Below are 27,049 nucleotides of genomic sequence, written 5' to 3' on the forward strand. Positions count from 1 at the left end.
AGTCTTCAAGGTGAGAGCTGCATCTTTTACATTATTTAGAACACACCATAAGGCTGGAAAAATAATGATATTTTATTTTCACTTTCCAAAGCTCCCTGCCATTGTACAAATTATGAGGATTTGGTATAACTATAAGACAAATAATCCAGCAACTATTATTCTAAATTTACAAAATCTGTGTCTCTTACCCAAGTCAATGTAGACAGACTTATTCTGTGGTTGTATCTGCTGCTTTGTCCTCAGAGATCTCACAATTCCAAAGTTAGAGAGTTGGACACTAAGACTGGTTTCCTGCTAAGCAGTAAAGAATGATCAACTATTTGTTGGCCAGTCCTGTGTTTCTTTTTTTAAAGAGAAACTCCAGGCCATGGACAAAATAGACGATCATAATTAGCTAACATTTGACACCTGGAAAAAACACTTGGCAAATTGCACATCAAAATGTACGAGTTATGTGTGGTTTGAGTATTTTTTCCTCTCTCTGTTGTTTTAAACTTCTCTAAACTGAATGTTTTATCTATGTGATTTTTTGAAGTAAAGAAAAACAGATTTTGAATCTAATACTTTATATTATAGCATAGAAAGGGAATGAACTTCATTTAGTACACATCCCCAATCATATCTGATAACAGGGTTATGAATAAAAACCCAGCAATCCTAAGAACATTCAGAATGGGTAAGAATATTTAAAACTCCAACATAATTCTGATGAAGGTTTCCTTCTTTTTGAGTCCTTAAACATCTACTGAAAAATGAATGCTGGTACCATGAGAACTATTACTTTAAGATCTGCATTATTCATTCATATACAATCAACAACAGAGCAAATCACTGCATTTTCTCTGACAATTGCATCTTTTAAATTGAAGTAATTTTCAAATGGTAAAAACTGATTTTTTTTTCCAGGCAACTTTTCAAAGGAAACAAATTAGGACATACTTCCTCATGCCTGGAGAATTACTGTAAGATGGTTATTTTAAAAACTAGTGAGTAGGGTGCCTGGGTAGTTCAGTCGGTTAAGCGTCTGACTCAGTTTTGGCTCAGGTCATGATCCCCTGATTTGTGAGATTAAGCCCCGTGTAGGCTCTGCGCTGTTAGAGCACAGCCTGCTTGGGATTCCCTCTCTCCCTCTCCCTCTGCCCCATTCTCTTTCTCTCTCTCAAAATAAATAAATAAATATTAGAAAAAATAAAAACTAGCAAGTTTAAAACTTAAAACCATCAGTGACCTTGCGGCTAATTTAGACTAGCATCAGAATGGATAAAGCACTAAAGCAGGGGAAGGGCCCAGAAGGTCTCTCTTGCCCACACTAGGTATAAAGACCTTCTCTTGGCTCTTCTAACTCTTGATCAACCACTTAATTTACCATCTTACCTTGTTTACTGACTTTTTATGTAAATCCATAAGCATCTAGCACCTTCACTAATTCACAATGCTCAATAAACAGATGTTACTAGAATAAATGAAAATGGCTTTACCAAGTTAGGGTTTTCAGGTTCACTCTGTCGAAGTCTTTTAGCACGGTTTCGATAGCCCATACTTTGGATAATAGAAACCTCCTCCTTCAGATGCTCAGGAGAGTTATTTTCCTTTTTTGAAAAGTTATAGCTGTTTGCAACTGTGAATTAGAAAGGAAAATGTTATTTTTGTAGTTAGAAAAAATATAGTAATTGTATCAAAGAACCAAGAGAAATTCTGTGTATACTGTTTTGTTAAGACAATGCATTAAAGACTACCTCTCATTTTTTTAATCAACTCTGGAAATTCTACTCCTAGGAAACACACAGACTGTCAAAGTTATTTCTAATCTTTTTTCCCTACCTCAATACTAACAAATTTACCTATTAATACCATATTTCCCTAAATCTAAGATGCCAACAATGCAAGATGCACCATTATTTTCTGTACCACTTAGGAAACACATTACATTAAGCACTAACACACCACAGGTGGTAAATTGCTCCCAATTTGGGAGATGTGAAATGTGAAAAATGTACATCTCAGAACCTATAAAATAAGGGTGAGACCAGTGGGAATAATTTAAAAAATAAATCAACAGATAAAGATTTAAAGTTAACCTAGACCAAAAGATCTTACTGCTTATTCACAGAAAATAATTGTGAAAACTTCCCGAGTTTTAATGGACAACCACTTGAGAACTGGCCCCTAGGGCTATGCAACACTTACACTGCAATCCTGTGTCAAGCTCAAAAGCATGAATGATGTTCAACAGCTCTTCAACAAGTTGACTAAATCTTGTACTTTCCTGTAGGCTTCTGAAATTAAATTGATTGAGAAACATACTCAGCAAAGGATGATCAACTTTTAAAGGACACTAAAATAAGGAAAGACATGTAAACAAATAAAGTAAATGTAGCAACAGTAGAAAAATTATATTCAGAGAATACAGCTATTAGTGACATTACAGTATAACCAAACATCACCCACATCAGAAGGTATATAGCAGTATCGGTTGTTCTTTTCTCTCTCTCTCTCTCTCTCTCTCTCTCTCTCTCTCTTTTGGCCATTCAAGCCTATCAAAAGCCTATAGCTATCTAAAATAATAGTACTCTGAATACATAGTAGATATAAGTCTACTGCATAGAGAACTTCCCATTCTTAACACTTGAACCTCATCCACTCAACCTCCTAATTTGAGCTTTCAAGGATTTCTGTGAAATGATGATGACGTTATTTCAAAAGCACAGATGATAATGTCCGAAGAGAGATTTTGGTTTAGGAAAGTTGTAGGGCAATATAATTCATTTATTTGTTTAAATATCTCTGTGACTACTATGTGCCAAACACTGAAAAAACAGTGTTGACTGAGACAGAAAAAGCCAGTGCCCCAAAAGAACTTACATTCTGACCAGAGGGACCCACAATATGTAAACACACTGTGTGTGCGTAAATAATTAAGTGGAAACAAATGCAAGAAAAATAAAAGCAGGACCAGGAGACAATGAGGGCAAAATGATATAGTCCCACTTTAGATAAGACTACAAGTTCTTGTGCCATTCAGAAGCATTAGAAAGAGGCAATGAATTCCTAATACCTTTATAAGACAGATATACAATACAACTTTCAAGAAAATGACTTTCGAAATAATTTATTCTGTCAGCTGAATATCCATTTGTACATTTTTCTAGTGATGAATAGTTTGACAGGAACACCAATATATTATTAAGGAATTTCTACTTTTCCCTACTGTTGTTTCATCCAACCTCCCATCACTACCCAAATCAGATACCTTTTGGTTATATCATTCTTACACAAAGGACACTGTGAAGGCCCTTTCCTCTGGTTGAGAAGTTTCAGCATACAAAATCTATAAATTATAAGGAATGAAAAGAACACTTCAAGTTACTTTTTTTTTGTACAGAGAGTACTCAAAAGGCAAACAGCCATGAAAAGATAATCTCACCACTGCCCTTAAGAGCCATTTTCAAGGTAATGCAGGTGAATTACAACCAATGGCTTTCTTTAATTGTTTTTAGATGCTGCATAAGCAGAAAACCAAACTACATAAGCAACGATCTATGAAAACTGAACTTACATGCATATGGCTTGCTGTTATGATCAAATAAAACATATTAAGAAGTTAATATGGCATATTTAGTGATATATTCATAATTATATCATGCTGCATAATTAGATATAAGTGGTAAATAGTTTAAAACAATTATAATTAGTTTAAAAACTCAGCACATCGCTACAAAGCTATAGTAAATCAAGACAGTGTGATGTTGGCATAAGGACAGACATATACATCGATGAAACAGAATTGAGAGTACAGAAAAACCCATGTAGCTAAGGTCAATTGATTTTCAACAATGATTTTCACCAAGACAATTAAATAGAAAAAAAAAAAAACAGTCAACAAATACCAACAAATAGTGCTAGGACAACTAAATATTCACATGCAAAAAGAAGAAGCTAAATTCCTAATATATAATACAAAAAAATTAATTCAAATGGATCACAGAATTAAATGTGAGAACTAAAACTATAAATCTTTATGACCTTGGGTTAAGCAATGATTTCTTTCTTTTTTTGAGAGAGAAAGAGCACGAGAGTGAGCTTGTGCATGTGAGCAGGGGAGGGGCTGAGGGGGAGAGAAGGTGAAAGAGAGAAAGAGAGAGAAAGAGAGAGAGAGAGAGAGAGAGAGAGAGAGAGAGAGAATCTTAAGCAGGCTCCACACTGGGTGTGAAGCCTGACACAGGACTCGATCTCACAACCATGAGATCTAAGCCACCCAGGCGAATGAGCCACCCGCACGTCCCAGCAATGATTTCTTAAATACACAAATAAACAAAGAAAATGTCCAGATACACTGGACTGTATGAAACTTAAAAACTTTTGTGCTACAAATACCATGAAGAAAGTGAAAGGCCAATTCACAAAATGGGAGAAAATATTTGCAAATCTTTTATCTGTTAAGAGACTTGTATTCAGGATATACAAAGAACTCTTACAACTCAATAATAAACACAGAAACAACCCAACTGAAAAATTGGCAAAGGATTTGAATAGACATTATCTCCAAAGGAGATATACAAACGGTCAATAAGCACATGAAAAGATGTTCAATATTATTAGCCATTAGGAGAATGCAAATCAAAGCCACAATGAGATGCTACTTGACGTCCACTAGGATGACTATACTCAAAAAAAAGTACTGCAGAAGATGTGGAGAAACTCAAATCCTCATTCATTGCTGGTGGGAATAGAAAACAAGGCAGCCACTTTGGAAAAGTTTGGCAATTCCTTAAAACATTAAAGAGTTACCATAGGACTCTGCAACTCTACTTGTAGGTTTCTTCCCTGGGGAAATGAAAACATAAGTCCACACAAAACCTGTACACAAATGTTCAGAGCAGCATTATTCATAATAGCCAAGAAGCCGAAACAATCCAAATGTCCATAACTGATGAATAAATAGATAAAACGTGGTATATCCACTCAATGGAATATTATTCAGCCATAAAAAAGAACAAAGTACTAGGGTGCCTGCTTGGGTAAGCATGTGACTCTTAATCTCAGGGTTTTGAGTTTGAGCCCCACATTGGGTATAGAGATTACTTAAAGATAAAAATCTTTATAATTTTTTAAAAATATTTATTTGAAAGAGTGAGAGCAAGCAAGAGCAGGAGAGAGACAGACAGAGAGGGGGACAAAGAATCCAAAGCAGGGTCTGGGCTGACAGCAGAGAACCCGATATGGGGCTAGAACTCACAAACCATGAGATTATGACCTGAGCCGAAGTCAGATGCTTAATCGACTGAGCCACCCACGTGACCCTAAAATCTTTATTTTTTTACTTTTTTTAAAAAAAGTAGCTGCCATGCTCAATGTGGGGCTTGAACTCATGATCCTAAGATCAAGTCACATGCTCTACTGACTGAGCCAGCCAGGCATCCTGAAAATTAAATCTTTTTTTTTTATTTTTATTTTTTAAATTTATATATTTTTGAAAAACAGTGAGACAAAGTGTGAGTGGGGGAGGCCCAGAGACAGAAGGAGAAATAGAATCTGAAGCAGGCTCCAGGCTCTGAGCAAGCGGTCAGCACAGAGCCTGATGCGGGGCTCGAACCTATGAACTGTGAGATCATGACCTGAGCCGAAGTTGGACGCTCAACCGACTAGCCACCCAGGTGCCCCGAAAATTAAATCTTAAAAAAAAAAAAAAAAAAAAAAGGAATGCAAACTAGTGCAGTTGCTCTGGAAAACAGTATGGAGGTTCCTCAAAAAACTAAAAATAGAACTACCCTACAACCCAGCAATTGCACTACTAGGTTTTTAGCCAAGGGATATAGGAATGCTGTTTCAAAGGGGCACATGTAGGGGCGCCTGGGTGGCGCAGTCGGTTAAGCGTCCGACTTCAGCCAGGTCACGATCTCCCGGTCTGTGAGTTCGAGCCCCGCGTCGGGCTCTGGGCTGATGGCTCAGAGCCTGGAGCCTGTTTCTGATTCTGTGTCTCCCTCTCTCTCTGCCCCTCCCCGGTTCATGCTCTGTCTCTCTCTGTCCCAAAAAAAATAAACGTTAAAAAAAAAAAAAAAAATTCAAAGGGGCACATGCACCCCAATGTTTACAGCAGCACTATCAACAATAGCCAAAGTATGGAAAGAGCCCAAATGTCCATCAACAGATGAATGGATAAAGAAGATGCGGGATATATATACAATGGAGTATTACTTAGCAATCAAAAAGAATGAAATCTTGCCATTTGCAACTATGTGGATGGAATTAGAGGGTATTATGCTAAGCGAAATTAGTGGGAGAAAGACAAATATATGACTTCACTCATATGAGGACTTTAAGAGACAAACCACATGAACATAAAGGAAGGGAAGCAAAAATAATATAAAAACAGGGAGGGGGACAAAATATAAAAGACTCTTAAATATAGAGAACAAACAAAGGGATTCTGGAGGGGTTGTGGGAGGGGGAATGGGCTAAATGGGTAAGGGGCATTAAGGAATCTACTCCTGAAATCATTGTTGCACTATATGCTAACAAACTCAAATTAAAAAACAAAAAAGAACAAAGGTACTGATACAGGCTACAATACAGATGAACCTTGAAAACATGTTAATTGAAAAGAAGTCAGACACAAAAGACCAAATATTGTATGATTTCATTTATATGAAATATCCAGAACAGACAAATCTGTAAAAGACAAAAGGTAAATTTGTGGTTTCCTAAGAGGAGGTGGGAGGCGGGAATGGGTTAGCTGCTAATGGGTACAGAATGTCTTTCTGGGGTGATTAAAATGTTCTAACTTAGACTGTGGTGATGGTTGCACAACTGTGAATATACTAAAAGAACACCCTGAACTGTACACTTAAAATGGGTGAATTTTATAGCATGTAAACTATATTTCAATAAAAATGTTAAAAAAAAAAACAAACTCAAGGCAGGGAGAAAATATGCTCATATTTTATATTCACAGATGTGGTATCTGGCATAACCAAGTGGCTCACTAGCAGTCTAAGGAATGAAGAAGGTGCCAGCCTTCTGGGACAGTTGGGTTGTTAGACCGGCTCTGGAGAACAATTTTGTTGGTTATCTCAGACAATGAATATGGCTAAGAAGACATGAACACATGCACCATATTCTAATAAGTTTGCTTCCTTAAAAACAAAGAAACAACAACAACAAAAAAACAACTCTTGCCATTGACTGGTGGTGTCTGTAAAGATCTAACGTTCCCTTAGGACGAAGACAAAAGACTCAGAGGAAAAAGAGGTAGAAGGGAAATAAAGGAAAAAGAGCAGTAGAGATTGCTGTGGGGATGATAGTTAAAAGTAGGGGTTCACTCATACCACTGATATTTACTAAATGTCCAGTACTGTGTTAGATGCAAGGGATTCAGTGGAAAAGCAAAATAAAATCCTTGCAATCATGAAAAACAGAATATTCCGGCGAGGGAGGTGACTGGGGGAGGGAGCAGACATTGGCAGTGAAAAGAACCACGAAAGAAGAGATTAACGGAGCTGAAAAAGCAGTAGGAATGGTGAACCAGCAGACACAGACAGCACTGCTTACTGGCCGTGTCCTTGAATGTGCAGTGCCCTCTCTTAATCTACACAACCGTGATGTATTATCTCCATTTTACAGTACAGATTTGCCCCAGAACACACAGTAATCAAGTGGTGAAGGTGATACTGGATCAGGACTGAATTGCAGCCAGGTCCACACTCTTTCTACCAGAGAAAGTGAATGTAGTAGGTATGGTCAAGGACACCAGGGCCTTTCTTCACCTATACAGATGCTTAACGACAACTCTATAGTATAGGGGACAGGGGTGTCAAAAACCTTCCCGTATTGTATATAAATCCCCTTTAAAGAGCCACAGACTAGGCTACCACTCCTCGAGAAGATGCAAATCCTACCTATACTCTACCATAATGGCCCTAGGAGGCATCAGTGAATTACACGGGCAAATGGTACAATTAAACAATTCATAGTAGGGATAGGGAGGGAATTTCCTGAACAGAGTACTGCAGAATACAATAGCTAAGCCATAGTGACCAGCTAAGTTACAGAGTGTTGTAGCCTGTACAATAATTACATAAATAACGCAGGGGAAGTAGTTAAGTAGAAATCAACTAAGATACAAGTTCCGATTTTTCCTTACGCTAGAAAAAGAACAGATTCTTCATGGTTGTTAACTAAAAAGAGAAAATGAGCTTGTATATGACTTGAAAAGACTCAGTTAAGGAAAGAACCAACAGGCCAATAGAACACTGGCATATCTTTGAGGGCTGAGAAGAATTTGTTAAATTCTGTTTTAGAGCTTTGGGGAATCTATGTGATACACCAATTGAATGAGAACACATACAAAAGTCCTGCATGAGGTTCTCAATAAAAATGTCTGAGACAAGTATGGGGCTTTTTTTTTTTTTTTTTAAGATTTTAAGTAATCTTCACATCCAACAGGAGGCTTGAACTCACAACCCTGAGACCAACAGTCATGTGCTCCACCGAATAAGCCAACCAGGCACCCCAAGTTTCTGGCTTATTGAATTTCTAAAGCCCAATGCTTAAGGAAAGACAATACATTAAAAATTTTTTTCTTTAATGTTTACTCATTTTTGAGAGAGAGATAGAGTGTGAGCGGGGGACAGGCAGAGAGAGAGGGAGACACAGAATCTGAAGCAGGCTCCAGGCTCTGAGCTGTCTGCACAGCTTGATGCGGGGCTCGAACTCACGACCCATGAGATCATGACCTGAGCTGAAGTTGGACACTTAATCAACTGAGCCATCCAGGTGCCCCAAGACAATATATTTTTTAAGCAAATGTAGTATGTTTTCTGAAGGATGGCTTCAGATTTTTAAAGCTGATAAAAACCAGTAAAATCACAGTGGCACAAACTAATTTGGGGGACTTTCAGAGTATTCATTTCTTTTCCTTTTTTCATTATTTTATTTTATTTTTTATTTTTTAAAATTTACATCCAAATTAGTTAGCATAGTGAAACAATGATTTCAGGAGTAGATTCCTTAATGCCCCTTGCCCATTTAGCCCATTCTCCCTCCCACAACCCCTCCAGTAACCCTCAGTTTGTTCTCTATATTTATGAGTCTCTTCTGTTTTGTCCCCCTCCCTGTTTTTATATTATTTTTGCTTCCCTTCCCTTACGTTCATCTGTTTTGTCTCTTAAAGTCCTCATATGAGTGAAGTCATATGATTTTTGTCTTTCCCTGACTAATTTCACTTAGCATAATACCCTCCAGTTCCATCCACGTAGTTGCAAATGGCAAGATTTCATTCTTTTTGATACTCCATTGTATATATATCCCACATCTTCTTTATCCATTCATCTGTTGATGGACATTTGGGCTCTTTCCATACTTTGGCTATTGTTGATAGTGCTGCTATAAACATGGGGGTGCATGTGTCCCTTCAAAACAGCACCTGTATCCTGTGGATAAATGCCTAGTAGTGCAATTGCTGGGTTGTAGGGTAGTTCTATTTTTAGTTTTTTGAGGAACCTCCATACTGTTTTCCAGAGTGGCTGCACCAGCTTGCATTCCCATTTCTTTTTTTTTTTTTTTTAATGTTTATTTTTGAGACAGAGAGACAGAGCACGGGTGGGGGAGAGGCAGAAAGAAAAGGAGACACAGAATTTGAAGCAGGTTCCAGGCTCCGAGCTGTCAGCACAGAGACCAACACGGGGCTCGAACTCATGAACCATGAGATCATGACCTGAGCCGAAGTCCGACACTCAACCAACTGAGCTACCCAAGTGCCCCAAATACTGGGACTTTTAAATTTTGTTTTACAAAAGTATCAATCTACAAAGAAACCAGTTTTATACCACGATACTTTGATAAGCTTCTCTCTAGGGGCCACAAAACTAAAAATCCTCAAAGCAGAGTGATAAAGCTGTGCTGCCTTGGCACCTGACAGGGAGAAGGGCCTGGGGAATCAGAAGGAAACTCATGGGACCAGACCAGTGGGGTGGTGTGTGAAAGGGGTGAAGGGCAATAGGAATGGGCTCTGGATCCCAGCTGGGACAGATGAATGGGAAGAATAAGGCAGAATTCAGAGGAAGGAAGGGGCCTGCCAGACTTGAGTTTGCATATCCCTCCAGGGGAACAGGTTTCCTTCAGCTTCAGCCAGCCCTCTTTATCTTTATCTCAGAAGCACTTCACATTTTTTAGGTTATGGAAACATTCTAAGAATCTGATTAAAATTATGGACTATCTTTCCTAGGAAACTGCACATGTCTATAGCTTTTAATATAATTAAACTTAAAACTGAATATAATTCTAGGAAATTCATGAAAACCATTCATGAATCCCAAGTTAAGAAGTCCTGAATTAAAAAATTCCTGAGGAGACACCTGGCTGGCTCAGTTGGTAGAGCATATGACTCGATCTTAGGGTTTAAGTTTGAGCCCCACGATGGGTAAAGAGATGGAGGAAAGGGGGAAGCAGGGGTTTGCGGGTAGGAGGGAAATACACATCACATAACCATTTGTGCTAGTAAACTCATTACCATGGACATGCCTTCCTTTTCCGATCAAAAAGGAAAAAAATACCCAAAAACAAATTAGTTGGCATTCAGGGCAAGTCTGAATCACAGCTTAACAACAGGAAGAGGAGAGAACCCCTAGTTTTACCAAATTGCCTACCAAACGTTTTCCCAAATTCTTTCATCAAAAACCATTTTAGGGGTGCCTGGGTGGCTGTTAGTTAAGCATCTGACTCTTGATTTAGGCTCAGGTTATGATCTCACAACTGTGAGATCATCCCCTGTGTCGGGCTCCACACTGGGCCTGGAGCCTATTTAAGGTTCTCACTCTCCCTCTCCCTCTGCCCCCTCCCCCCCAACGCCCACGCTCAAGCTCAAATAAACAAACAAACATTTTCAAAAGGCAAGATCCTTAAAAATGTAAATATAATTCCAATCATTGGTATGCATGAATTTCAGCCTAAAAATAAACTGGTATCAGATCCTTTCCTATCTTCACAAGGATTATGAAGCAGGAAAACATAGCACCTTAGAAGGGAGAAAGCAGAGGGACAAACAGAAAGAAATAACAGAAAGGAGAAACAGGGAAAGCTGGAACACAATTTGCTTATTGCACAATCGCTTGCAATCTGCCTCCACCCATGGACACAAAAACAAACAGCTGTTCAAAATGATTTCACATCCCACCAGATAAATGTGCCAATATTTTCCCAAGAACTATGGTTACAACCAACTTCCAGTGACTTTCTAAGTACTCTGAGGCAGAATGAAGCAGAGTTAGATTTTTCTTTTTCACTTAACTGGAGTAGCAAAAGCTTGTACAAAGTTAGGTATTTCCTATGTTGTGAATAAGCGCAAAAGCTAATAATGGAGCCACATAAAACATTCGAACTTACTTGCAAAATATGTGATCACACTTTGTGGAAACAGGCTCTTTGATCAACTCCAGACTAGAAGGATACAAAAAATAAGAAATGAGGCTCAATAATTCATTTCAAAATAAATATAATCTTGGTAAAGAAGTTCAACTTTAAGTTGCTATAACTAAGTCAAAGTAAGGCTTTAAGTTCATTCCATAAATATTTATTAAATGTCTGCTGTGCTAGGAGCCAAAAATACAGCAGAAAGCAGGATCCTTCCCTCCTGAGCTTCCAGATACCAAAACAGAATATATTACTCTAGTCAACACTCTATATTACATTATCTTATTATTATTATTACTATTATTATCTTTAGCGTTTAAAAGATTAGCTGACATTGCTCCATTATTAATAAATTTTCACCGATACACTTTTTTGAGCTATCTTTGTGAGGAAACATCCTATATATATCTTACCTAAACTTTAAGCTCTACAAAGACAAAAAACTTCTTGTATTTCTTTTGGATTCCCTCACAGCACTTCTTTCACATGTGACTACCTTTTTATTTTAAATTTATTATTTTCTTTCAATTTAAAGTAATCTCTACATCCAACATGGAACTCAAACTCATGACCCAGAGATCAAGAGTTGCATGCTCTACTGACTGAGCCAGACAGGCGCTGCTTAAATTTCTTAGTATGGAAAATTTCAAGCATTTACACAAATAAAATAGTAAAATGAACTCCATGTACCATCACTCAGTTACAACAGTTTTTGACTCAAAGCCAGTCTTATATACACACCAGTACCCACTCAAGGCCCAGATTATTTTTTTTTAAGTTTATTTATATATTCTGAGAGAAAAAGAGAGTGGGGAGGGGCAGAGAGAGAAAGGAAGAAAGAGAGAATCCCAAGCAGGCTCCACACTTTCAATGAGGGGCTTGAACTCACAAACCTATGAGATCTTGACCTGAGCCAAAATCAAGAATCACTCACTTAACCCACTGAGCCACCCAAGCACCCATGAGCTCAGATTACTTTAAAATAAATTCCAAGAGGGGTGCATGGGTGGCTCAGTTAAGCACCAACTTTGGCTCAGGTCATGATCTCACAGTTTGTGAGTTTGAGCCCCATGTCAGGTTCTCTGCTGTCAGCATAGAGCCCATTTCAAATTCTCTGTTTCCCTCTCTCTGCCCCTCCCCTGCTCACGCACATGCACTCACACGTGTGTGTGCTCTCTCCCCAAAATAAACATTAAAAATATTTATAAATTAATTCCAGGAATCATTCATTTCAATTATAAATATTTCAAAACAAAGTTTTTAAAAAATAAAGATCTTTTCAAGATGACCATGAAACCATTACTCTTAAAAAAATAATTTCCCTTATACCATCTAATATGTAATACTCCAATTTCCCTCATTATCTCTTAAAATTTAATAATTAAATCTGTTTAGATCAGGATTCAAATAAGATCCATGCATTGCATTTGGCTGGTATATCTTGTCTTTTTTTTTTTTTTAATGTTTTTTATGTTGAGAAAGAGAAAGAGAGATCATAAGTGGGGGAGGGGCAGAGAGAGAGGGAGACACAGGATCTGAAGCAGGCTCCAGGTTCCAAGCTGTCAGCTCACAGCACGACTCGGGGCTCGAACTCACAAACTGGGAGATCATGACATGAACCAAAGTTGGATGATTAATTGACTGAGCCACCCAGGCACCCCTCAAATGTCTTTTAATTTATAGATTTTCCCTTCCTTTTTTCCCCTTGTCATTTATTTTAAGAAGTATGTCAGCTGAGGGTGCCTGGGTGGCTTAGTTGGTTGAGTGTCTGACTCTTGGTTTCAGCTCAGGTCATGATCTCACAGTTCGTGAGTTCAAGCCCCGCGTAGGGCTCCACACTGACAGTGTGGAGCCAGTGTGGAGCCGGCTTGGAATTCTCTCTCTCCTTCTCTCTCTCTCTCCCTCTCTCTCCCCTGCACATTCTATCAAAATAAATAAATAAAAAGAAAAAAATTTTAAAAAGTACATCAATACGTCATTTGATCTACATCATTTCCCTCATTCTGGATTTTACTGATTGTAACCCTATGATATGGTTTAGCATGTTCCTCTTGCCTCTATTTCCTATAAACTAGACTTACAGGCTCGATCAATTCAGGTTTGGTTTTTTTGGCAAGAACACTTTACAGGTGGCACTGTGTGCTAGGACTTTTATTATGTCACTTCAGGAGGTACATGATGCTTGGCTTGTGATCACTTTGTAAAAAGAATGTAACAAACACTGAAGAAAATTTAGAAAATAAAAAACAAGCTTAGAAAACGATTAAAATTTTGAGAAAAGAAAATTGGTCACCCAAATTCCCATCCTTGTGGGTCCATTCACAAAATCTTTCTTATTTTCTAGAAAATCTTTTTTTTTTAATTTATATATGAAATTTATTGTCAAATTGGTTTCCATACAACACCCAGTGCTCATCCCAAAAGGTGCCCTCCTCAATACCCATCACCCACCCTCTCCTCCCTCCCACCCCCCATCAACCCTTAGTTTGTTCTCAGTTCTCAACAGTCTCTTATGCTTTGGCTCTCTCCCACTCTAACCTCTTTTTTTTTTTTTTCCTTCCCCTCCCCCATGGGTTCCTGTTAAGTTTCTCAGGATCCACATAAGAGTGAAGCCATATGGTATCTGTCTTTCTCTGTATGGCTTATTTCACTTAGCATCACACTCTCCAGTTCCATCCACGTTGCTACAAAAGGCCATATTTCATTTTTTCTCATTGCCACGTAGTATTCCATTGTGTATATAAACCACAATTTCTTTATCCATTCATCAGTTGATGGACATTTAGGCTCTTTCCATAATTTGGCTATTGTTGAGAGTGCTGCTATGACTTATTTTCTAGAAAATCTTAAGATCTTCTTGAGACTCTTTCATTTATTAATAGAACAAATGTTCATTGGGCACCTACTGTATACAAGTACTGTTCCTGGGGATGTGACATACAGCAGTGGACAAAACAAAGCCTGTCCTCATAGAACTTTGATTTTAGCTGTGGTAGATAGTTAATTGAGAATTAAACAAGAACATAGGAGAATAAGGGCTAGAAATAAAAATAAAGCTCAGTAACAGGAATAGGGAGTGCTGGGGTGGGAGATGTATACGGAATGATCAGGAAAGGCCTGATTGAGGTGACATTGGCAGACAGTTACATGTGAGGAAACAAGCTGTGCAACAATTGGGAGAAGAACATTCCAGCAGAGGGAGCAGAGAAGGCCGACTCTGAGCAGGACCATGCCCGGTGTTTTTGAAGGACAGTGAGCAGGCCTGCAGGGGAAGCACTAGAAGAGCTCGGAGAGGCAGCCAGGAGCCTGAGCAGGTAGAAACCTATAGACAATTTTAAGTTTTTATCTTGTATTCTGAACGAGAGCTTTAGCAACGGATTTCTGGTACAGTTCAGCCAGGACATCAAAAAACAGGTAACCTGTGTGTGACAAGAATGTGGGTCTTTTCATTAAATGTTAACTTTTTAGAAAAGGATCACAAGAAAAGCTGGGGGACAATAGTCTCGTTGTGAAAGGTTTGGTAACACAACTCTTGTGATCATGGGGCTTCTGACGCAACACAGGGTAACGGAGAAAAGATATCAGAGTAAGTCAGAAGGCCAGGTTTCTACTATCAGTTCCCTTTTTTATTAGCAGAGTGACCTCAGGCCAAGCCCTCGACCTGAACATCAGGTTCCTTCTCTGTCACCCACTCTACCAGTCTCTTTAGGTTATTGTCAGAATAAAATTAAACGCTACTTGGGAAAATGTTCACAACCTGAGATGACTTCTATCAATGTGAGAATTATTATCCAGACCTAATGTGATTTTAAAAAGAAAACCACCCAACAAAGAGAACTCGATTTGCTACTAAATCACTATTCCTCAGATAAGCTACATATCAAAGAAATTCTCGGCAAAGGCGAAATTGGATTTAGCTATGATGCCAGATGGCTTTCATTCTCACCACTGCCTCAATTCTGAAATAATTATGTTTCAGCATGGTAATTATGAGCCAAGCTATACAAACATACTGTAAACACAAACTTTAAACGGATGAAAACTCCAATATGTAAAAAGGTAATGACTGTTGAAAAAAACCTTGAAAAGGGAATGGGAATAAAAAGAAAAAAGTCAGTCCTCTTTTAGATCCTGATGAAAGTGAATGTTCACTATAAAGATGATTCAAATATTTTATTATTTTTTTAAGTTTATTTTGAGAGAGAGTGTGCATGGGAGGGGCAGAGAGAGACAGACAGAGAGAGAGAGAGAGAGAGAGAGAGAGAGAGAGAGGAGAGAGTTGAAAGAATCCCAAGCAGGTTCTCAACTGTCAGCGTGGGGCTCAGTTTCACCAACAATGAGATCATGACCTGAGCCAAAATCCAGAGTTGGACCACTTAAGTGATTGAGCCACCCAGGTGCCCCTCAGATATTGTAAACACTTTTTGACTCAGGCAATTTAGACCTCCTGCATATTTGCCTTTGGGCTTCTGACATGGGTAAGTGATTGGAAAAAGAAGCTAGGTTAGGGTTGAAAAGCCACCACCACCCAGCAGGATACATATTTTAGCAAACTCTTCTGAAAGTCAAAAATTTTATATGGTCATGTGCAAAAGGCTAGAAAGAACTACTAATTATCAGAAGTAAATATCAATAACTTAGAGGTCAGCAGAAGTGGTTTTAGCTCAAAAGGGCTCAAAGAAGCTGGAAACCTATCCTCTAGCTACCCTCAATAATACTTTGCAGTCACTATCAGGAATCATTTATTAAGACATAATGGCAAATTCTACTGTTCTAGCTAGGCACTGGTAAACAAACAACAGGGGCGCCTGAGTGGCTCAGTCAGTTAAGCATCGACTATTGATTTCAGCTCAGGTCATGATCTCACGGTTCATGACTTCAAGCCCCATGTAGGGCTCTGCACTGCAGCTTAGAGCCTGCTTGGGATTCTTTCTCTCCCTCTCTCTATGCCTCTTCCCCACTCATGCACACGTGTGTGTGTGTGTGTGTGTACTCTCTTCCTCTCAAAATAAATTTTAAAAACTTTAAAACAAACAAAAAGTGGAGTAGGTAGGATTCCCATCCTAGAACTTCCCCCATGAACGAGTTTAAGGTTTAACAATGACCAGAATGAAAAGCTTTAGTTTAAAAACTTAAGTCCATTGCTAGTAGAAAATAGATCTTAAAAAATAACAAGGAGCCAGAAATAACAGGACGGCTAACTGAAAATGAAAATTTAGCACTAACTTTCATTCTTGTGTCTTTACTTTTTATGTATTTGAGTTTTTTAATTGATGGTTTAATTTGCCAGAGTGAGAAAGAACATTACATTTCTATAACTGAGTCCCATGGAAATGTAAAATAAATGGACCCAGATGCCACACTATTGAGCACTTTTTTGATCACTCTTTGTAATTATCATGAATAAGTTTTGCTTTTTCAAAAGCAATTTTTTTCTAGTTGTCATTTCCTGCTTCTCCGGCTCTGATGATTCATAAAGTAGGCTATAAATCTCATTTAGCTCTTGTTTTTATTTAGATGAAATGTTGAGGGGCAAGGGAGAGGAGGGTTACTTATAAATCTTCTATCTCTCTGGAAACACAACTTGCATGTTCTTTAATTTTATTTACTTGACTCCAAATATGAAAAACAACTTTATGAAGCACAAAGGAAAATATACTTGAATTTACTCTCCTTTATTGAAGGTAAGGGGCAATAGGTGTAGCTTTCCAATTTATTTTTTGAATGTTTACCCACCACTAACCATCACCATATTAAAACCCATTAAACTAACAAAGAACCAATTTAATTAATGTTAATTAATATTTAATACCTTCAACAAATGTTTACTGAGTGGCTACTATGTCCCAGGTATATAACTACTAAGGATATGGAAGTAAATAAAACAAAAATTCCTGCCTTCGTGGAGTTTAAACTCTGTAAGGGTAGAGAAAAAGGATAAATTATAAGGAATGTTAGATAGTAATAAGAACTATGGAGAAAAATAACATGAAAGGGAAATAAAGAGTGTGTTGGGGGTAAGGGTGTTTATTTTTTTTTGAGAGAGAGAGAGTGTGTGCAAGTGAGCAAGGGGCAGAGAGAGAGAAAGAGAGAGAGAGAGAGACAGGAAGCAGGGCTCAAGCTCACCTGATATGGGACCCGAACTCACCAGCCTTGAGATCATGACCTGAGCCAAAGTCAGATGCTTAAGGACTGAGCCACCCAGGTGCCCCAGGTGTTACCATTTTAAATAGGGTTGTCTGGAAATGCCTCTGTGAAAAGGTGGTATTTCAGTCAAGATTTGTAAGCCATTCAATTATCAAGGGTAGAAAATTCCAGGCAGAGGGAAGAGCAAGCATAAAAGCTCAGAAGCAGGAGAGTATGTTCTAGTCTGAAGAAGAGTTAAGAGGCCAGAATGACCAGAGTAAAGAGAAGAAGAAAGATTCTAAATTTCCTTTCTGGCTTTTCACCAAGACATTCTGAGGTATGGTTTTTAAGTAGATTTAGTGACCACCATAGATATCACCTAGTGACTGCCTGGGGCTCATAACCTCTGGCAGCCAGTGAAGCGCATGAACGCCCTTCCAGAGTAATGCTTTTAAATGCATAAAATAAAAAATATAAAATTATACAAGAAACTAATTATATTGAAATATAGTTCTAGCCATAGGCCTCCAAATGTCATGAAGGGTCAGCAAGTTAAGAGCTCCTGAACTTTCTGGGGTGATGGAAATGTTACACAGATATATACAATGGTTAAAACTCATCAACTTGCACACTTAAGATCTCTACATTTCACTGTATGTAAATTATGCCTCGACTTAAGAAAAAAAAAAACCTTGAATATTCCTTGTTGTTGTTGTTAATGTTTATTTATTTTGAGAGAGTGCATGGGGGTAAGCACAGGAGGGACAGAGAAGGGGAGACAGAATTCCAAGCAGACTCCATGCTGTCAGCCAGAGCCCAATGTGGGTTCAATCCCACAAACCACAAGATCACGCATGACCTGAGCTGAAATCAAGAGTCAGAGGCTTAACCGTGAGCGCCCCAGGCGTCCCAAAACCTTGAATATTCTAGTCCCCTCTTTATTTTATAGATGAAGAAAAACAAGCTCACTCAAAAAGTCAGAGACTTACCAAAGACTTTGATGATTCGCAGTATTCTTTCTTTTCTTTAAAGATTTTATTTTTAAGTAATCTCTACACCTAATGTGGGGCTTGAACTCAACCCCAAGATGAAGAGTGGAGATCAAGTGGGGCGCCTGGGTGGCTCAGTTGGTTGAGCATTTGACTTCGGCTCAGGTCATGATCTCACAGTTTCTGAGTTTGAGCTCCATATCAGTTTCGCTGCTGTCAGCACAGAGCCTGCTTGGGATCCTCCGTACCCCTCTCTCTCTGCCCTCCCCTGCTTATGTTCTCTATCCCTCAAAAATAAATAAACATTAAAAAAAAAAAAGTGGAGGGGCGCCTGGGTGGCGCAGTCGGTTAAGCGTCCGACTTCAGCCAGGTCACGATCTCGCGGTCCGTGAGTTCGAGCCCCGCGTCAGGCTCTGGGCTGATGGCTCAGAGCCTGGAGCCTGTTTCCGATTCTGTGTCTCCCTCTCTCTCTGCCCCTCCCCCGTTCATGCTCTGTCTCTCTCTGTCCCAAAAATAAATAAACGTTGAAAAAAAAAAATTAAAAAAAAAAAAAAGTGGAAATCAAGAGTCGCATGCTCTGTGGACTTCTTATTTAAATATACAGGACTAGTTCCAACTGGAGACCTACCCATTCACAAGCACCAATCAGTGGTGATTTTATTTTGCCACTATTAACTATGCCCATTCCAAGTAATCTAGCTGTTTTTAGAGCCTGGATGAAAAGGCCACTTACTCCAAACCAGATCCCTACCCCAAAGTAGAACCAATCAAGACAATCTGTGGGCTAGGAAAGATAGGGAGCTGAATGTGTTAAGGCAGTAAAAAAGGAAGGGGAGAAGCAGAGTGGAGAAAATGGAGTAACTTCCTATATTCCCAAAGCTCTTGAGTTAAGAAAAGCAGCAACTTTTATAATTTAATTTTCATAGATAGTATAATTTTCTTCTCCTTAATATGTAAGGTGAATTCTACTTATTTGCATAGGATATAATCAAGAAAGGAAGAATCTCAAATTAAGAAACCCTTCTGTTGACTTACCAGATTGGACACTCTAAGATTTTCTGCATAGCATTAAGGACACTTTGTACTTCTTCAACACGATCTGCAGATAAATCCATTTCTCCCTGTTCCAATGAATTTTAAGGCATCAACTTAAATATATATGGATATACACACGCACCAGTCACTTTAAAAGATTTATAAGAACAGACTAGTTTCATTATATGTCATTTTTAAATAAGAGAAACTTAAGACTGGAGTGCTTCAGAATCATACCAACCATAGAATTAATGACAAAGCTTTATTTTTTAGATTCAAAATATTGTTTTTTGTAATTAAAGACCATTATTTTCTCTATTTTTTTCCCACATACAGCCTCCAACCACTTCCTTTTGGTGTATTCCTCTCTCCAAGAAAAAGAAAGCCACAGTGGGGTGACTGAGTGAGTGATGGTAGCCTCATATTTCTCCAATCACCTGGCTCCTTTCTTTGTCTTGTGTTTAAAACCAAACTCAAAAAACAAGACCAACACCAACCAACGCTCCCCACCCCTGCCCTTCCCCAGTGTTTCTCACTGGTCTGCATTCATCTCAGGATCCTTTTTAGGTACGATCATACCAGCAATATATGCGTGACTGCTGACGCCCCTCTACTTTCTTCTTGTCCCTTCTCAGAAACGCGTATGAAGCCAGTTCTTTCTTCAGGGCTCCCCCTCCCTCACAACCCACCCTCCTCCTATTTTCCGACACATTCCTGCTCCCTTTCCTCCTTCCTCAGGATACCCTTCTCACACACCCCAGCCCGTCTTTTTACACTATATATTCCCCTCGGGACACATTCCAGTTCCTGTCATCAGGATTCCCCCTCGGACACACCCTGCTCCCTCCCTTGTCCTCAGTGCCTCCCCCACCCCGGGACCCACAAGGCGCCCCCTCCCCAATTTCCCCGGACTTAACTTCTTAGGCTTCTCAGGTTCCACCCTCCGCCCGCCCCTGCCAGCCAGGTAATGCCCATCTTGTTCTTCCCCACTCTCTCCATACCTGTTTCCTGCCTGTCCCTCGGAGCACCCCTTGGGGCCTGTCCCTTCCGGCGAGCTCTCTCACCTTTACCCAGAGCAAAGCGTCGGGGCTTCCCGGGCCCAGGGCCCCACTTATATAAAAACCTCCCGGGCCGTCCTCAGTTCAGAAAAACCTCAGCGAGCTCTCGCCGCACAGTCGCACTTTCAATTTTTCTGTAATTCCCGCGCTTTCCTGTTGCCACGGAAACCGTCCGCGGCCGCTGAGCGAGAACCTCTCAGAATACGAGATCAAAACACGTTACGGAAGGGAGGAGCAGAAAGAGCCGAGAGTCTTTCCGGGCTCCCGATTGGTCATCCATTCTTCCCCGCGTTACGTAATTAGAAAGAGACGGAAGAGAAAGAATTCTCCCCCCACTTTTCTGTGAGGCCCTTGCCCCCTCACCTGTACGCTTTCAGTTGCGGCTTATTACGTCACAGAGACTGCGGGACTAGGGTCGAAATCAATACCTGAGGCCTGAATAGGAGCGCAAGATAGTGCCTGAAACATTCGCAAGAAGAGGCCCCGTTCCCTCCCCATTTCCGCCGCAATGGAAGTCTCCAGTTTAGGTAAATAAAAGGATTGGGGGGGGGGGGGAAAACTACGATTTCCAGCATGCATTGCGGATCGAAAGGCCTTCGACACAGTGTTGCTTGGAAACTGTAGTCTTATGGAGAGGCGCTTCCAACACCGGAAGCGGGCAAGTCTCACGGCAATCCAGTTGACAGATTGAAGAGCTCTGTGCGCTTACGCACGTCAACAGATATGGATTGGAGTGTTAGGTTTTCACATCTTGAGAGCGGAGAATAGGCTAAAGAACCTACAAGTCCCAGGAAGACTACAATTCCCATCCAGCCCCGCAAGTCTCGGGCAAGGAGTCCACTAAGGTCAGTGACCTAAGGGAATGCAGTGGACGCCGAATTTACCTGGGAAGGGGAAATGGGCCGCGGCCCACGATTGCGCACTTGTAGTTCCGCCCCTCTGCCCCAGTGTTTGTTGTTGTTGTGCTGTTATGGCTGCTGTTGCCCAGCCCCTGCCACGCATGCTCGGCCAATCAAGGGGGGTGGTAGTTTTGAGAGACAACTGTTAAGAGCCAATCATCTTGTCGGAAACTCAAACTGGGGACTAGGTCCTATTTCTATCCGCCATGTTAGATTCACCCCGCGGGGAGAGCAGCAGAGCTGGCAGCGAACGGTTTTTGCACTGGCCTCCGGCAGGCGCCCCCCGGGGGCGGGGAGCTGGTAAGGAAGTAGCGGCGGTTACAGAGGGGTGGGAGCACGTCGCCACTGAGAGGGCTAGGGGAAGTTTACAGAAGGGATCCTGCAAAAGAGAAGGCGACTTTTTCCGTGTCTGGGGGCAGCCAGTCTTTTCAGTGACTGGATGAGAGAGCCGTTTGGGCCAGGGGGCCGAGGCGGCGGATACTGCCAGAGAGATGGGGGGGTCCGTGGCTCAGAACGCTCGGCATCTATTGATGGGAGGCTGAGACTCTCCAGCAGAAAGAGGGCCTAGGCAAAGAAAGCGAGATTCCTCAGGGGGTGGTAACACGGTCTTGGGGGCATGGAGTGCTAGGGACACGATAACTGGAAGACAAGGATAAAGTCTGCAGGGAAAAAAAAAAATGACAGTGCCCACACAGCCTCCCATCCCCATCCCCCTCCGCTTGTTGAGAACCTTGTAAAGATGTCTCCTTGGTCAGGGACCTCTGGTTTTGGAAAGGCACCGTTTTTCCTTTTTGTCAAACACCCAGCTATAGGTCACATGTTTTAACCCCCGGATTAACAGTCAGGCCTTTGGTGGAGACGGTAATCAAAGCTCAAGTTCCCAGGTCTGCTTCATTAAAGGGATTTTTGATATCCTGAAAAATTTGACGTAGAGGAAAAGCTGACTTGTGCCAAGCAAAGGTGAGCCAGTGGCATGAACGTATAATAATGCCAGTTTTGAAAACTGAAGGCCTAGGACCCAGCCGTCTGACTTTACTGGCTTTAAAGCTACAAGGACAGATGGTGCTAACCATAGCTTTGGTATTTCAAGTTCAAGATTAATGCTCTTGCTGAAAGAATTTTCACATAAAAGCCAAACAGAAATAGGCAGTTCTTTATGAAGACCTGGGTATGGTCCAGCTAAGCTAGAATCCCCCACTTCCTGTTTTCTCTCATCAGCCTACCAGCTGGATGAGCTCCAAGGTATCTAAACTAACTTTAATTGTGTATGTAATTTGGAACAAGGGAGTTAGATTAGTTTCCTTCTGGACTCTCAAAAGTGTGGAAAGCATTTATGGGAAGTTGAAAAGTAAGAAGGTGATTCAGAATATCCACTTTTTGGCTGACTGAATCAGTTACTTCATTTCCCAGATTTTTTTTTCTCCCCAAGAATCTGGGAAGTTGACCTGGGGAGGCATTCTGTCCAAATGTTAAGGACTCCAAGAATTGCATTCCATAAGAATGAATACTAGATGTCAGCAGATTGGTGCTAGAAACTGGGCTTGGTTTTTTTTTTTTTTTTTTTTTTTGGTTGTGAACTTGACTGTAGGTAGAGACAAAAAATGGAAAAAATTGGAGGATGATTGGTTTTGAATTTTAAAAAAACCCAGATCCTCAGAAAGTTCAAAGTCCTCTTTTTAAAATGTTTATTTATGTTTGTTTTTTTGGAGAAAGAAAGAGAGAGAGAGAGAACATGCAAGCAAGGGAGGGCAGAGAGAGAGGAGGGAGAGGGAGAATCCCAAGCAGTCTCCACACTGTCAGCACAGAGCCTGACGTGGAGCTTGACCCTGTGAACTGTGAGATCATGATCTGAGTCGAAATCAAGAGTCAGATTCTTAACCGACTGAGCCACCCTGGCACTCCCAAAGTCCTTTTTAATGACACTCTCAATGTATTGTGGAAAAACAGGTCTGTTTTGGCTTCTAAAGACTGATTTATTACAATAATTTTTGTGTTTGAGTAATGTTCTCAGAGAACTGGGACACACGTTTTTATTTGACCTATTTTACAGATTAAGGAACTGAAGCTCAGGTCAAATGACTTACTGTTTTGTACATGGCTAGTTATGTGTCAGAGCTGTGTCTGGAGCCCAGCTCTTCTCAGCCCTTTTGCTCCCTCACCATTACACTGCAAATTCCTGAGACATAGTTGTTCATCTCCTTTCTCCATTTGCCTAGAGCAGAATCTGGTTCTTTGAAGAGATTTCTTAAAAGATTTGCTGATAAATATGTTTAAAAGATGACCTTTTTCATTACAACTTAGGTTCAGATTTTAGTAAACTATTTTTTCACAGAGTCATAAGAACAAAATCTATAGGTCCCCGGGTGGCTCAGTCAATTGAGTGTCCAACTCTTGATTTTGGCTCAGGTCATGATCTCATTGTTCGTGGGTTCGAATCCCACATCAGTTTCCATGCGGATGGTGCAAAGCCTGCTTGGGATTCTCTCTCCTCCTCTCTCTGCCCCTCCCCCACATGTGCATGTGTGCAGGCTCTCTCTCTCCAAAATAAATAAACAAACTTAAATAATAATCTAACAACTCATCAGTAAATAAAATCCTTAATTAAAAACAACTGACCAGAATAGACATTAAATTATAGAATTGTTAACTTCTTAGGCATGATAATGGTATTGTGGTTATCTTTTCAAAAAGTCTTATTTTTTTAAGGGTTACATACTCAGTTATTTTATGGATGAAATAATGGCTGTCAAAATAATCCTATTGCTGTAACAAGATTAGTCCTGGGTTGATGATAATTATGGAAAATTCCTGATGGGTCCTTAGGAGTTCATTGTATATTAATCTTTATTCATTTGTATATGTTTAAATTTTCCCTTAATAGTTTTTTTTTAATTATGGTACTATAGTTTGGTTAAAACATTAGTTAACTATGGTCAATCTGTATTGGGGGATTTGGGGACAATACAGAATTATAGACAAAATGACGATAGCTTTGAATTGTTTACTATAGTTATATGTCCATGACTCTCCACTTTTATGCATGAAATGTTCCATAAAAGAAAAAAAAAAGTAAAATACAAAAACAAACAAACAAAAAACACCACATGAACTTGGATGAAAGGTGTTGACTGCTACCCCTGTGTAGTTTCTTGGCTAGTGTCTTGGCCTCTGAATTGTTAAAACTGATCTTAACAAAGAACCTGGGTTGCTCAATTTAGGAAAAGGCTGTTTTTCTAAGAAAGATGTAGAATGTTGCTTTCAAGCTATGAGAATGTAAATTCCCTGAGGGTAGAGACCTGTGGGTGTTCATCTTCATTGGTATCCTGCCACTAGTGGATATTCAGTAGTATCTATTGAATTAACTAATCATATAAAGTTCCATAAAATTCAAAAGAATTTTACAGCTGTTAGAGGATTTCTGCGGATGTGGCCAAAATTTATACTGTTTCAGCAAACGTTTAACAATGAGATTTGTTTTAAGCTATCCACCAGGTTGTAAATAGCATAAGAGCAGAGACATTGTGTTCTCATTCACTTCGGTGTCTTCCTAGCCTAACCCATATTAGGCCTTCACAAGTATTTGCTGAATGAATGCTTATGCAGTTTTATAGAACCCTTTCCACTGTTTTCTCTCTCACCCATCCTCTCAACTCTAGCCCCACAGCATGGAACCACAGGTTACTCTAAATGTGACTTTCAAAAATGAAACTCAAAGCTTTCTGGTTTCTGATCCAGAAAATACAACTTGGGCTGATGTTGAAGCTATGGTGAGTGTTACTTTGTTTCTCCATCTTTTAAGCCTAATTTTTCCAAAGATAGCAATTTTTAGCAATGTTGTTTCATAGCTGTCATATTTACCTTTTCTAGGACTTTTGGAAAATTACTTTTGACAGGGGTTCAATATTCATGTAGGCAATGTTCTCCCCACCCCCAAGAGAATAAACAAATTCCTTAATTTGCAGCTAGACTTGGAAAACCTGTTAATTTTAGAAACAGTCTAAGGAATGAATTGGTGTGGCTTCCACCCTAACCAGGCCCCAGGGAAATGTTCTCCTGCCTGAGAGCAGATATGTTACTGTAGTTTGTGAACCAGCAAGGATTTAACCTAAGTTTTGCAAGAGCTAATTGTTATTGCTAGCGCAGAGGTCAAGTATCTAAAAGTTTAGCAAAGGGGCCCCAGGCTGGCTCAGTCAGCAGAATGTGTGACTCTGGATCTTGAGGTTGTGTTTTCAGGTGCCTAGTGGGGTGTAGAGATTGCTTAAAATTTTTTAAAGATCTTAAAAAAAAAGTTGAGCATGGGGCACCTGGGTGGCTCAGTCTGTTGAGCGTCCAACTTCGGCTCAGGTCGTGATCTCAGGGTTCGTGGGTTCGAGCCCCATGTCAGGCTCTGTGCTGACAGCTTGGAGCCTGGAACCTGTTTCAGATTCTGTGTCTCCCTCTCTCCTTGCCCCTCCCTTGCTTGTGCTCTATCTCTATCTCTCAAAAATAAATAAAATATTAAAAAAAAAAGTTGAGCAGAAAAAACTCCCACAGGTGCTTAGCAGTTCATCTGTTCTTTTGTTGTTGTCAATGCCCTCCCTCCTCTTGGTTTGCCCTTTGTACTCTTCTGGTTTTTGTTTGCTTTGCAGTAGTGAATGTTTTACTTCCTGTGTAACTGTTTATCCAGCAAAACCCTTTGGTAAAAACCTGCTTTTATTTGGTTATGTGCTATGAAAACTAAAAAGAAAAAGAAATGGTGGAAAGATTTCAAAAGATGATCTGAACTAGTCCTCTGTCTTCCAGCAAATATTTCTTTATTCTGGCCTAAACAGATGGTTATCCAGAAAGTTGGGGTGTTTGTCAAATGATCTGAAAATCAAACACAGTTATTTTTCTTTTTCTAGTAGTTAAATGAGTTGACAGCTTGCCTTTTTTCCTTACTGTAAATTTTAAATTATAAAAGTATAATATACATGCCTATTATAAGAAGTAAAACAATCCAAACACATACTAAGAAAAAGTTAATATCCCTCTATTCATTTCTCTTCCATCCACTGTTCCCACCTCTTTGTTAACCATTGTTAACTGCCTTGGATATAGTTACCCACATTTTCCATGTTCATACAGATATCATCTTAGGAACATACTGTAAACATAATTCTGCAGCTTGCCTTTTTTCCCAGCAGGATGTTATAGACAGTTCTCAATGAATAGATAAGGATCCAGGGTCATCTTTTTTAAATCTATAGATTGTCCACAGTATTTTGGTGTTGTCATACCATAATTTAACCATTTCTAATTGAAAGTTTCTAGTTTTTTTTTTGAGATACAGGTGCCATATAACATTATATTAGTTCCAGGTATATAGCATAATGACTCTAAATTTGTATATATTGCAAAATGATCACAATAAGTCTAGCTAACATCTGTCACCACGTGTAGTTAAAAAATTTTTTCTTGGGGCTCCTGGGTGGCTCATTCAGCTAAGTGTCCGACTTCAGCTCAGGCCATGATCTCGCGGTTTGTGAGTTTGAGCCCCGCGTCAGGGTCTGTGCTG

The 27,049-nt window shown here is 39.8% G+C and overlaps 2 protein-coding genes across 14 annotated transcripts in view; one reads left to right on the forward strand and one right to left on the reverse strand.

The window, feature by feature from the left end:
- BRCA1 (BRCA1 DNA repair associated) overlaps positions 1-21,567 on the reverse strand; it is a 59,181-nt gene extending 37,614 nt beyond the window's left edge. The window contains exons 1-7 of one of the 10 annotated variants that reach the window (XM_086687403.1): positions 21,499-21,567; positions 19,557-19,642; positions 11,380-11,433; positions 3,251-3,328; positions 2,188-2,276; positions 1,479-1,618; positions 189-294 (exon numbers count right to left, since the gene is read on the reverse strand). In XM_086687403.1, the coding sequence (XP_086543529.1) occupies positions 189-294; positions 1,479-1,618; positions 2,188-2,276; positions 3,251-3,328; positions 11,380-11,433; positions 19,557-19,636 (547 nt within the window). In that variant the 5' untranslated portion in view covers positions 19,637-19,642; positions 21,499-21,567. Of the gene's footprint in view, positions 1-188; positions 295-1,478; positions 1,619-2,187; positions 2,277-3,250; positions 3,329-11,379; positions 11,434-19,556; positions 19,643-20,557; positions 20,876-21,498 lie in introns of those variants that run through there. The other 9 variants (XM_086687405.1, XM_086687402.1, XM_086687406.1 and 6 more) reach the window with 9 other exon arrangements.
- The window catches only part of NBR1 (NBR1 autophagy cargo receptor), a 29,755-nt gene continuing 23,715 nt past the window's right edge, over positions 21,010-27,049 (forward strand). Inside the window, exons 1-2 of one of the 4 annotated variants that reach the window (XM_086687412.1) lie at positions 21,010-21,459; positions 25,170-25,280. In XM_086687412.1, the coding sequence (XP_086543538.1) occupies positions 25,179-25,280 (102 nt within the window). In that variant the 5' untranslated portion in view covers positions 21,010-21,459; positions 25,170-25,178. Of the gene's footprint in view, positions 21,460-21,658; positions 21,814-22,323; positions 22,474-25,169; positions 25,281-27,049 lie in introns of those variants that run through there. The other 3 variants (XM_086687411.1, XM_025917504.2, XM_086687413.1) reach the window with 3 other exon arrangements.

The sequence above is a fragment of the Puma concolor genome, chromosome E1 (genome assembly GCF_028749965.1).
Source record: "Puma concolor isolate L17-30 chromosome E1, mPumCon1.1.hap2, whole genome shotgun sequence".
NCBI classification, from domain to species: Eukaryota; Metazoa; Chordata; class Mammalia; order Carnivora; family Felidae; genus Puma; species Puma concolor.